The sequence below is a fragment of the Cladophialophora psammophila genome, assembly GCF_000585535.1.
Source record: "Cladophialophora psammophila CBS 110553 chromosome Unknown aczJe-supercont1.3, whole genome shotgun sequence".
Taxonomy (NCBI): domain Eukaryota; kingdom Fungi; phylum Ascomycota; class Eurotiomycetes; order Chaetothyriales; family Herpotrichiellaceae; genus Cladophialophora; species Cladophialophora psammophila.
The window spans coordinates 1785430-1798278 of record NW_006912924.1 but is presented as its reverse complement, the minus strand read 5'-3'; the positions used below and the strand labels follow the sequence as shown (position 1 = coordinate 1798278).

At 52.3% G+C, this 12849-nt stretch overlaps 3 protein-coding genes across 3 annotated transcripts; 1 reads left to right on the top strand and 2 right to left on the bottom strand.

Annotated features, from left to right (window-relative positions):
* Positions 1–2137: 2137 nt before the first annotated feature.
* Positions 2138–3082, bottom strand: A1O5_02830 (Fe/S biogenesis protein NfuA; the record flags this gene model as incomplete). The annotated part of the gene is made up of 1 exon (XM_007743444.1): positions 2138–3082. One exon carries the CDS (start codon positions 3080–3082, stop codon positions 2138–2140), a length of 945 nt encoding a protein of 314 aa, XP_007741634.1.
* Positions 3083–4006: 924 nt separating this feature from the next.
* A1O5_02829 (uncharacterized protein) lies at positions 4007–5554 on the bottom strand (the record flags this gene model as incomplete). The annotated part of the gene is made up of 1 exon (XM_007743443.1): positions 4007–5554. The coding sequence occupies one exon, from the start codon at positions 5552–5554 to the stop codon at positions 4007–4009; it is 1548 nt and encodes a 515-aa protein (XP_007741633.1).
* Positions 5555–8263: 2709 nt separating this feature from the next.
* Positions 8264–11617, top strand: A1O5_02828 (uncharacterized protein; the record flags this gene model as incomplete). The annotated part of the gene is made up of 5 exons (XM_007743442.1): positions 8264–8548; positions 8620–8932; positions 9040–9249; positions 9470–11457; positions 11513–11617. The coding sequence occupies 5 exons, from the start codon at positions 8264–8266 to the stop codon at positions 11615–11617; spliced, it is 2901 nt and encodes a 966-aa protein (XP_007741632.1).
* Positions 11618–12849: the final 1232 nt, after the last annotated feature.

Genomic DNA, 12849 nt, shown 5'->3' with positions numbered 1-12849 from the left:
GTTGAATGGGTCCTTTCACTTACTACGAACAGCAGGCGGAGCAATCCGAGAGAGATGGAGGGCGCAAGAGATGGCGGGTCTGAGAACAGACAAGAGACAGACGGAGGGCAAGGGCAAGGGTGAGGGACAAGAACAAGAACAAGGACGGGGTTCACAGCTAAGAAAAGACTGATGTGCCGCCTTCCCCGGATTATGATCAACAGGCTTTTCGCTTAGTTTCTCACGCGACCACAATGTTTCTCCGTCTTGCTCGTTGGAGGGCTGCAAGGTGCGAGGTCCGAGGAGCGAGGAGTCCAAAGAGTAGTAGTTGAAAGGGAAGGGAATGAAGAGAGGCAAAAGGCGGGAAGTGCTGATGGTGATGGTCTAAGCGGGCGGGGGGGGAGAAGAGGTTCGGCGACCCTGGGGCTGGCCCTCGCTGTCTAGACTCTAGACTCGACTGGGCGATGATCAATGGATCAAATTGCGACCAGATGCTTTTTACTCGGTAGATGGCGAGGGGTAGGGAGCAGAGTGTTGCAGTGTACTGGGTAGGAGGACAGGGTGTAGCAAACAAACAAGCGCCCAGCAGGTGATACGAAGAGCGACGGCGACGGCGACAAGGGCAACGATGGAGGATGATTGTTACGAAAAGCCGAAAAGCAAAAAAGCAAAAAAAAAAAAAAAAACCACAGAAGAAACACAGGATGGATGAAGGCGTTGGCTCTCGACCCGAACAGGGCGTTCTAGCTGCTCACTAGGTACGGGTAGGCTCACCAGCCTGTGCTTGGAGCGGTTCTGTTAGTCACGGTTAGCTGGAGAGGGGGCTAGTGTGCCAACATGGGCACCAGGCCCCCTCAAACCACGCGGTGAACCTTGTGGCTTGGGCCCTTGATCATGGTGCGTGTACTGGTATGGACAAGATGGACATCATCACGCCATGAACCAGCAAACACGGAATAGGCAAGTCGAGTTCCACAAGGTTGGGAGGCGGGGAGGACTCGACGAGCAGCCAGAAGCCAGAACCAGCCTTTGAGTTTTGGGCAAAGCGGGGGTGGGCCCAGAGGGTGACCTCTCCTCCCTACTGGGTACTTGTTAGTTGTTGAGAAGAGAGGAGAAGGAGGCAGAAGAGGAGACAAGGAGGGGTGAGAGCAGGCGACCGAGGGATGATGGCAAGATGGGCAAGATCAAGAGGGTCAAAGGATGGTGAATGGTGATGGAAGAGGGTGTGCAGAAAGGTGTGAAGACGTGACGGAAACCAAGAAACCAAGAACAATGGAACCCCCACCGAACCGCCAACCAGGGATGCGGGAGGATGGCCCTGACAAGCCCCCGGATAGCCGTGGCCAGTGGCTGTCTTAGCCCAGGGAACAAGGGTTGTGTACTGGGTAACAGCATCCAAGCACTGGTTGCCAGCCGTTGAGGCCTGGCACCACACTGGAAAGACGGTAGTCGGTGGCCGCTGGCACTGGCGGGCACGGGCAGCCACGGGCACGAGGATCGAGATGTCTCCAGATGTCTCCCACACAGCCATCGTGCCACAAGGCCATCCATCAGCACTCTACCTCGTCCTGGTATTGACTTGCATCAAGCTACCGGAATACAATTCAGCATTTTGCGGGGAAGACCAGAGTCTGTTATGACTATGGTATGCACGAACATGTGCGCCCTGATCTATGCTGCTTTCGTACATACCACTCCATGTACCGTACTTCTCGCTGCGTTCTCATGACCACCCTTGATGCCCGTCTCCTCCTCGTCATTCATGGCGCCACCTGCGGATGGCGAATATATGCCGCAACCATTGCGGACAGCCCTGTCCACCTGACATGCCTCGCCTCCGCCCTGCCCAGCTACTGTATCTCGATCCCTCACTACAAGCACAAGTATTACTTCGGAAATCGTTGATGGCCCCCCGGTGCCGGCCGTGGCCTTCCGTCAACTCGATGCTGACAAGTGACGGCGTGCTTACCACCATTGAACCATTGGTCGAAGAGGTTGCCTCTGGGATCACCCTGCGATCTTGGAATGGGGCCCCGTCTGCTCGAAAATCGACAGAAACCAAAACTCATTCAGTCAATCAGTCCCCGAGGAGATGCCAGTTGATTGGTCGACACAAACATCCAAAAAAGACCAGTGCCGATCCTCAACCCACCAAATCTCATTCGACAAAATCGAGACTGCCTTTACCCACGGTTGATGGAGCCGCATCCGGTCCCTTGGGTTGTCGCAATTTCTCCTCGAACCTGGCAAACTCCTTCATGGCAATCTCTTCCTCTTCGTCCAGCACCTGGTTTACGCCCTTGACCTCCTCAATGTAATGCATCAGCATCGACTCGATACCATTCTTCAACGTAACTGTGCTGGAGTCGCATGTTCGGCACGCTCCCCGCAGTTTCAAATTCACCATCCCATTCTCAAAGCCGCGAAACTCAATGTCTCCGCCGTCTTCTTGGATCGCTGGTCGAATGCGCGTCTCCAGCAACTCTTTGATCATGGCCACCACCTCGTCATCCTCGTCGTTGGGAGCCAGAGAGTCCTCGCCGAGGCCTCCTTGTCCTTCTTCCGCAGACGTAGACTTTTCCACTGTATTCACAAGTGCTTCGCCCGATGTTATGGCCTCAGTAATCAACGCGAAGATCTCGGGCTTGATGTGCGTCCAGTTGACATCCTCTGCTTTGGTGACTGTAATGAAATCAGGGCCGTAGAAGACCGATGAAACGCCGTCGACGTCGAGGAGCCTTGCCGCGAGGGGCGACGGGTGCGGAGCAGCCAGTGTCGACCGGGGCGAGTTGTATTCCAGAAACGTGGATGGGAAGCCTTCGGGCAGGACAGGGTGGTTGGGGAGAAACTTCAACGCCGACGCATTGGGCGTTGGCTGTGTCTGGATATAGATTGAACGGCTTGCGGAGGGTATCGAGGTTGTGCTTTGCTGTCCCGGCCGTAGAATGGGCCGGCGACGAGACTGCGACGAGGTAATGGGGGGGATGCGGACGGATTGGTGGACGTGGCGGGTGCAAGCCGCCCGAGAGGCTTGCCTCAATGGCTGCTTTGAGCTCAAACTGGCCAGAGCGCGCAATGACCGAGACGGCATAAGGTTGTGCATTGTGTAGCTGTGAATAAGATGTCCAAATTCGGGTACAGAAATAGCCAGGACTTGTATACAGGATGCTGTGGTGTTGTTGGCAGTTTCCAAGTTCAAGTTCCAGAAGAGCGAACTTTCCAAAAGCGCGCCAAGCGAAAACTTCGAATGACGCAACAGGGAGGCTGTGTCACGTGGCGTAGCCTGAATTAGTCAGCTTTCACGACCAATCATCACCCACCCACTCGCCACTTATACGACAGTCAGAATCGAGCAAAATATGTATCTGGCCCTTCAAACCGGCATTAATTGTCTCCAGTTGGTCAACTATCCCGTCGATATCAGATTGCAACTAGATTTCGCGTGCCCCATGTCATCATTGAAGCCTTGCAGCGTATGTCAAAATCGGACCTCCAAGTATCATTGTCCGTCATGTAGGGCTGCAAGGTGCGATACTTCATGCATAAAATTACATCTGTTGGTATTAATCATTGCTTGAAACAGCTGTTCCTTGCCGTGTTTCAAGACACACAAGAGCCAATGTGACCAGCTCGTGACCGCGAGTGATCTTTCAAGCCCGAGCGCTGGGCCCCCGAAAGAAGAGGCGGCTCCAGTGGAGGACATTCCTCTCGGCGACCTTTTGATGGACGATCCAAGATTGCAAAAACTCTTTCAACAATATCCAAGCTTACGTGACAAGCTCAAATTCATCTTTGAAATCACTATCGCAGACGATCAGGGAAGGGACCAGTCCACATTCTCTAGTTCGCGAGGGCAGAAGTCCCAAGACACTCCACAGAAACGTATTGGTCGTGCTATGCGACTTCTGGAACGGCAGCTAGATTCGGATACGGCTGAACCCTCAGGCATGATGGCTTTTGCAGAGTTAGTGGCGGAGTTGGGTACGGGAAAGGTAGAGAAAGATTCAAATCGTGCCAGTCTCGCTGCCTAGAGCGATGTCTGCTTTCCATGGAGGGTTTGTGGCAGCGGTGGCATTGCTGGGCTTTTCGGCATCTTCTCCTGGACAGGAGATCCTTTTCTTGACCGAGTTGACCCTCTTTGGAGGGCCGGCCTCTCCTCTGGCTCGTCATCGAAATACATGTCAATCAGCTTTTCAACCGGCGACCTCCGCTGGAAGATGCTGAAAATACTCTTACGCCGCCGCGTTCGAGGTCTAGCGCCGCGATCGTCGCTCGTTTCCAGCAAACTCAAGTTGTCCGGTTCCAGTGTTGTGGAGACCGACTGCTGGTCTTCTTTCTCGTCATCCGAGTCGAACAAATTCAACACGGGAGGCCTTCGCTTCTTGTACCTGTGTTCGAGTGTCTCTGGTCCGTCCCGGATGGCAAAACTTTCCATCTCTCGGCGTAATTGGTCTTCTCTCGGATCGCTCAGTGTCAAAGGTGTCAGAGGGGGATTCGATTTTAATGTCGCATTTGAGTTAGATTGGGATAACGCAGGAACAGGCGGTACCTCTCCTTGAGCGAACAGTTCAGCAGTTTGGTCGGACCAAAATCCACCATTCCTTATCGAAGGCCGGCCATCGCTTGTTGTCGTCCGCCTGCGAGGTGTTGGCCTGGGAGGCGTAATTGCTTCTTCTTGCATCATCTCCTTACTGGCTTCTTTCCTGCTTGAAGTTCTGGGCGGCAAGATCCAAGATGTTGGGAAGGATGGACCAGGTTCGTCGCCTTCAGAGAAGTCGTATTGGTGACGCTCTTGGTGGTCTTCTCTTCGATCTTCGGGCATCTGATCCAAGACCTGGCCCTTTTCGGAATTTGATGCGTGATGGCTCCCTCTCGACGGGGGTGACGGTGACTGTCTCTTCCAGAGATATCTCTGGCGCGAAGATTTGGAGTATGATTTTACTTTGTTTGAGTATCTGCTGCTCGAACGGTCCTTGACTAGTTTTGTTGGCAAGAATTGTTCCTCTGCCCATTGTTTCCAATTCCCAAACACTGGCGCTGGGGAGTCCTGTCGCAATTGGTCCGGTTCAGGTGGCGGGTTCTTAGTGCTTGAAGCGGTCTGGGGGTTGGCTTCGGCAATAGGAGTGGGCAGCGCCTGTTCTGGAGAAGTCGTGTCGCTGGCCGCGTCGCTGGCCATTTGTGCTTGGGTTAGCTCATTGGAAGAGGATGACTCGGTCGGCGACTTGAATGTCGGCAAAGGCCCCTCTTCCAAAGAATCATTGTTCTCAAAGGAGAAACGCTTGATGTTGATTCCTTCGGATTTCTCAGAAACGCTCCTCGCTCGCTTGAGACGCTTCTCTACTTCCTTCATTTCAGCGGTATACTTGTCCAGACGTTTGAATAGTGAGTCAAGATCCAAATCATCGGTCTTGCTGCTAAAGGGCGAATGTGACGAAGTCGATGCCGTCAAACCGCTAGATCTAGTCTGGGAGGTTGCCATCCATTCCCGCGTCCGCTGCATGGCGTGACCGATAGATTTGGTGCTCGCTCTGGTCTTGCCTCCTTCCCCATGGTCACCAGAGTACAAGGATGACATTGCCAAGTTTGAGTGTGGGTATATGAAAATTTGGAAAGACGTCGGACTCAACGCGCGCACAGTAGGTGACACCTGGAGACAGAAACGGTCGCCATCACTTTATGTTGAAATGTGCTTGACGTGTTGAAACTTGAAAGGAGGTTGGCGCACCCGAATGCCACGTTTTTCTCACCCACCTTTTTGAGCTGGAGCGAAGTTAAGCGAAAGGGGGGACGGCAAAATGTGTGAAGCGAGGCTCGACCAAAAGCGATGACCAAATCTCATTCCAGCTCGATCACTCGGTGCCACCCACGGCTGGAAAGGAGAGAGTTCCTACATAGTAAGAGTATAACACCAAAAAGGGCATGGCGGGCGCCGTAGATGACGGAGGAGCTGAGGCTCCCGTCTAAAACAGGAAGCGGGTGGCTTGAAAATTGGTGATAGACTCGTTGGCGGGGCGGCAAAGAGACATGATTCACACTCGACTGAGGAGAGTACGAGTAGAGAAGTGTCGACAGAGATGACTTAGTCGTGCTGGGTGGTATCCAGTACTATAGGTATGTAGCATTGGGGTGCTCGGTAGTATTCAGAGTGACATGGACCAAGACGAAGAGGGGCACAGAAAATCCAGAACGCTCGCTCTACCGTCCCGAGATCGCAAAAGGTTCTTCGTAAAACTGCCGGACATCGTCGGTCAATGGTGGAAGGGAAAACCCCCCGCCAGTCAGCCAACCGCAGAGGTATCACATTACCTCCTTACCTAGGCGCCCTCTTATGAGATTGGGACGAGGCTTGCAAAGAGTGCCTTCAACAGAGTCATGATTCCATAGCCATCTCTTCAATTAATAGCTTCGTCAGGGGATTGGAAACACAAAGAGAAAAAGCGTGAGTGTCAAAAAGCAGCTGCCAAAGACTAAGGGTTAGTGGACCAACGGTAAAGGGGTGTTGGGGAAAGTGGAGAGGGGAGAGTGGAGTGGTTTGTGGGAAGGGCTTGGAAGGGATTGCAAGTTCGAATGGCCTTGGGTGGCCCCTGACCAGGATAGACTGTTGTGTCGGGCTCACTAGCTGCTGCAAGGTCGAAAGAAGCCTTTTAGCAGCGAGGTGAATAATCGTACTTACATACCTGCCTAGGGAGGTTGTGGAAGGGGAGGGCGAAGGTGATGATGTATGTGTGCATATACGAGAAAGACGAGGAAAGGGTATAGTGGGTAAGTGAAGTGTTGGCAGAGGGAGGTGAAAATGAAGTGAAAGTGAAGTGAAATAAGTTGAGAGTGATAGTGTGCGTAGTGTGGTACTGGGTAGAGACTACCCAGTCTTACTCACAGCACGGGAGTACTCTCGCGCTTCTCTCACTGTGACGACATGCAGTCGGAAATACAGCTACAGAGGTACCCTGCGAGCCCAGTACCGAGTACTTTTTACACACATGATGGGAGCAGGGTGAATTTCCAACTCGAGCAATTTCAAACACTGAACTGCAAGGTCTGCAAGGTCTGCAAGGTCGTCAAGAGCAGGATGATCGTGCATGGTGGCGGCCGGCGGGAGCAGCGCCAGTCGCAGCTTGTGGCAGCCGCTAGAGCCGCAACTGGGGGGTTGCTTGCATATCGGCCGTCTAAACTGCCTAAACCGCCTAATGCGCCTGAAAGCGTCTTAACCAGCGTCAACCGACGCCTACGCCAGTCCGCGGAACCGCAAGCCTGCAGCTTCCTGCAGCTTCCTGCCCGCTGGTGCCGCTTCATGCATCACCTACCACGTAGTTCCTGCATCAAACCTCTTGTTCCTCTTGTTCTCTTGTGCCTGGCAGTAACAAGAGGCCGAACTGTCACTTGTGCTCGGAGCCATCAGTTCCTTTTCACATGGGGCCGAACTGTCAACTGCTCGTCCACTCTTTCTCTCTCTCTCTTGTGCCCGAGACACTCTCTCCGCCAAACCTCTCCAGCAGTTTCAATTTCCCCTACCCGGTACCTAGCTACCAAACCCTTGAGTAGCATTGTACTCCGTATTTCTACCTGCTTCTTCTCCTCCATCTCCTTCCCAGACTCGTCCACCCTCAATCCCTATATTACCTCACCCTCAACTTCACTCGGTTTGGATCCAGCCACCTCCCCCTTCCTTTGGGCCCAGAACCTATCTCGAACTCAACCCGCCAGGCTAGATTGCCCTCTCCACCGTTGACCCAGCCTCGGGCCTCTCAGATATCCACCCTCCGCTCATCCCCTCCGGAGGACTGTGCTAGACCTCATCTTTTTCTTCTCAATCCCAATCCTGCCTCGATCGACACTCGCTTCTGCTCACACAGACCCTGACTTTCTTCACGCTCGTTCATTTCCACACGCCTGGTGGAGGAACCACGCTCACTACGATCACCTGAAACCGACAGACACACAATCATCACGACTTCTCACTTCCCACCTGCTCGATTCGTCTAGTCCTCCTTCACATATCTCTCCTCGACACGGAGCTCTGTTGGCCCGCTAACCACATTCATCTCCTCCCGACTCCCCGCTAGCCCATCACAAAGTCCCAGAGACCCATTGACTTGGTGTCTTGATGTCCCAGAAATCCATGACCTCCACCAGTTTCCAGCTTTCTGCTCGTCATCCGTTTGCATCGACTGGATTCTCGCAGGACCAACCTGAGCCTGAGCCTGAGCCAGTCTATCATCCCTTACCAGTGGTGCCAGTAGCTATGCAATGATTGCCACTTGACCCCCTCCAGCCCCCCAAATCCATGGATTCCCGTTCCACGAGGTATCGATCCCTCGATGCGAAGAGCATTGAGCCACCGCCTCGAGCCAGGGAACGACACAACTCGGCCCCCACGGTTGATCGACGGAAAGACCAACATCAAAGGCGTCCATCAGCCGCTGCCAGAACCTCAGATGCCAGCCACCGAAGCTCCAAACCCCATGCTCGCGGTGACTCTTTGACCTCTCCAGACCGTGCCACAAACACCCGACGCTCAGACCGCCATCAACTTTCTGGCTATTCCCTCGAGGCGAAGCTACCGACCAAGGTACGTCTGGGTCTGGCCCATTTCTTAGCTCTAATCCTCGGCAGCTATATTGACCTCGGTTTGTGTCTTAGCCAAGTGACTCTGAATCGAGCTCGTCCATTAACTTGCTGGTCTTGGGCTCACGCAACTCGGGCAAATCTACCTTTATTCGCAACGCTGTCGGGAAAGAGCGGTCTCGTGCTTCGACTGAAGTCCTCATCAAGGACAGGTGCTATCGGATCCAGCTCTTCGAATTGCTCTTTGAGGATGTCGATTTCAGTAGCGAGCGAAGAATCGAATGGCCACCATACTTGAATGGGGCTCCTTTGCCCGAAGTCGATGGTGTGTTTTGTCTGTACGACGTCTCTGATAAGGAAAGCGTCGCCGATGTACCGGCTGCATTGAGTGAGTATTATCCACGAGAGATCGTGACGACCCTTCCCCCCCGTCGGTCCTCAGCAGATTTGTCCTTCCAAATCAAGATCGGTCTCTAGCTAACAACGTCTCTAAAGCCTCCATGACCAATACTGGCGTGCCTTGTATGCTTGTTGCCGCCAAATGCGACGTCAGGGACGAATCTCGTCAGATCAGTCCACGATTCCACGAGACTGTTCGTCGCAACCTTGCCAAGGTTGCCATTGCCGAAATTTCCCTCAGATCTCCTGAGAATACCAAGCAGTGCTTTCTTGCAATGATCCATCGAGTCATTGCCTCTCCGCGAGGTAAGCCCAGATCAACATTGAGCTTGTCTTGCACAACGGATTCGAAAACACTTCGTCTCCTCTGAGCCCTGATGCCCCCAATCTTGTCACTCTGGCTTCGCCCATCCCTCATCCAGCTTCCACATTATGATGCTCCACAACCATGACCTCGTGGCCCGACCCTCACGCCCAAGCCCGCGTCTCTCTACAAATTGTGACCTTATGGCTGACAAGAATACAGCATCTATTCGAGCGAGTAAGTCGTCGTACACCTCCACAGAATCTTCGGGCAGTCAGCGCGTCGTCTCAAGGGATCCATCCCCAAAGACAGCAAGAAGCCGAAGTCGATCCAATAGTCGATTGCAAGTGTCCAAATCCAAGGAGTTCTTGCTGAATCTTTCAGTGCGACAAGCACTTATCGAATCCGAGAACGAATATAGCCAGTCTTCGGAAGCGGAGGATGTAGCCCCGGCCGGTCGCAAGACCAAACTCAGAGTGGATACAACAGCTGTTCCTCAATCTCGGCGCCGGCCAGCAGAACCCCATACACCAATATCTTCTGGTGAATATACCAGCAAATTGATGTCTCCTCTTGAGACTTCGACAACAGCAGTACCCGAAACACCCGATTCTTATTTTGTAAAATCAATGCTTCGTCCTGAGTCGACGTCCACCGTTGACAGCCGGGCTTATCAAACCTTCCTAAACATGGACGAAGATTCACATGACCTCTCGCCCCGAACAGAAGTGGAAGCCTTGGGCCCTCCTTTGGGCAGTCTAAACATTGATGAAAATTCCAATATAGAGCGCGGGATCCCGTTCCAAGAACTGGTGGACAAGCTCCTCTTGTTGCCTACCAGCAAGACGGATTCCAAATTCGTCCCCTCCTTTTTGTGTCTGTACCGTGCCTTTGCAACTCCACAAAAGTTGCTTTCCGCCATCATCGACCAATTCATGAAGGTGGAACAGAGTAAGATGGTTCATTTCACCAAAGTCGCAGAAATGCTTCGCTACCTGCAGGTACTGGCTCAATGGACTGCCACATACCCCGGAGACTTTTCTCCAGGTCCTGCTCGTGATATTGCTATTCCTTTTGTGCAAAGCATTGAAAAGAGCAAGGTGTTCGCCCCTGCTGCCAGAGAGATCAGCAACAACTTGGACACCGTCATTCCGGATGAAGATTTAGATTGGGCCTTCGATGATTCTCCCTCTCCGTCGAGCAAAAAGAGTGGTGCAAGCAGTCACCACAAAACGGGCACGTCGTCGACTCTGGTTCCGTCTCCAAGCACAGAGAATGTCACGAAATCAAGTCGCAGGCGACAACGAGAAGACGACGGCAGTGAAGACGATCTAGACGGGACGAATTCGTCTGCACGCGGATCCAATGTGCCTTCAGCATCTTCCAGCATGATCAGATCAAGCAATCCATCCAGTCAGTCATATGCGAACTTTCTACAATTGGAAAACGCAAAATTGGAAGCTGAGAGGTTCAAGCCAATACCTCGTTTCCGCCTCAGCAAGTTTCAATGGCATCTATTTATGGAAAGCACCCTCGATGATCTTGCCAGGGAAATCACCCGAATCGATTGGACAGTGTACTCGGCGATCAGACCTCGGGATTTTGTTCGACATGTCTCTCTTTCAACGTCACAGAAAAGAAAATGCAGCTCAGCCGATAACATCGGCGCGATGGTGAAAAACTTCAACCATTTGGCATTATTTGTTTCCGGCATGATCCTCCTCCGAGACAAGCCAAAACACCGCGCAAGAGCCTTGGAGAAATTTATGGCGTTGGCATGGAAAGTGAGGCAAATGAATAATTACAACTCCCTCGGTGCTATCGTGGCGGGCATCACTGGCCATGAGATTGCTCGACTAGCTGCAACCCGAGATATGGTACCGCCGGAGGTTCAGAAGCAATTTCTGAGACTGACAATTCTCATGGGAATATCAAGATCCCACGCTGCATATCGAATGGCCTGGGACAATTCCCCCGGGGAGAGAATCCCATTTCTCCCACTTGTCCGGCAAGATCTTACAATGGCTGCTTCAGCAAACAAGACCTTTATAGGAACGAACATAAACTGGAGGAAATTTGAGATCATGGGAGACGTCATCGTGGGCATCCAGCGAAGCCTCGAAAATCCCTACAGCTTCCCACCAAGGTCCGTTCGGACCGACGAGATAACCAAGTTGATCTTAGAAACCAAGATCCTGGAGGAGTCAGAGGTGAGATGCTTGACTTATTTAATGCGTTGCGACTTGTTCTAACTGCGTACAACAGGATTCTGCAGACCCACGAAGTGAGTTATACGACCGAAGTGTACAGGTTGAACCACAACAGACCGGAATTGATCCTAGAAAAAAGTTCGAATGGTTACGGCGTTAGTGACGTAAAAGATCACCGTGGCATAAAGCGACGGCCTGTGAAAAAGTTATGACCGACAAGTCAAAAATGGTGTACAGAAGATTTGGCACGAAGATAGAAAGGAGGCTGGGGGCTCTGAATAAGACTGTTGAAGATGCGGGCGCACTGTTGGCACTATGAAATTACGATTTACGACAAAAGACTTTATGATGATACAAGTGACTGGATCTGGAGTTAGGACAGGAACAGAGAGGACATATTTTTGAAAACATTTCACGTCGTTCTCTGGGGAGGCGGTAGGGCTTTTTGAAGAGATCCATTTACACCACGGGCGGCGGAGTGTGTGGGCTTCGATATGTCGGTGTGGGAGAGAAAAGCCGGCCATGGTCTTCAACGGACTGCACGCCTTTCGGATTGCTGGGTCCCTATTCGAAGGAAGCATAGCGTGGAAATTGGTTGGAAGTCAGAGTTGGATCAACGCGAGGATGGGACCTCGCCGAGTCCAGGCAATAACAAGAAGGAGAAGGAAAATGGACATCAGGCGAAATCGTGGCTCTGGACGCCGTCGACCATCCAGCGGTATGTATAGCGGCGGGAGTCCTACAGTTTTGGGGATTGGTCCCAGGCATTGTGGCTTACTCGACACTGCAATGCCAAAGGGCCTTGGAAGAGCAAGCTTAGACTTCCTCGGCCAACACGAGAGAGTGGTATTCTGCTTTTGTTCCTGCTCTTGCTTTTTCCAAAACGGTGAAGGGAAGACGAAAAGTTTTCAATCGACGCGGCAAGAACTGTGCGAAGTCCCTACGGCTTATGTAGAATTTGCCGTGTGGCATCCGCCGCCGAAGATAGGTTCAATATCCATCTAACATGTCCAAAAATCAACCGGCAGTTTTCCACTTCAAGCATGTGCCCGTTATAGAAGCTGTAGTTCATCCCTTCATTCATTCATCCACTCACGTCTGTGGGGATCAGACCCGTCGCAGCCAAACCAAAAGATTCATGCACAGGAAGTCGACCTGAGGCTTGCATTTTCTTCCGTTCATTGGTCGCTGTCGCTTGTTCCCCTCCTACGTTGCTATTTCCCTCATCGTCCAAACGGATATTACTCCGTGCATGTCATACACCAGTAATGTCCACTTTTTCATTGCTGGGATCCAAAATAGACCAGTATAGCATAGACCAAATCCTTTCCGCTTTCCACGGAGTACAGTTCAGTTCAGTTTTGGTTCCCCCCCCCACCTCCCCCTCCTCTG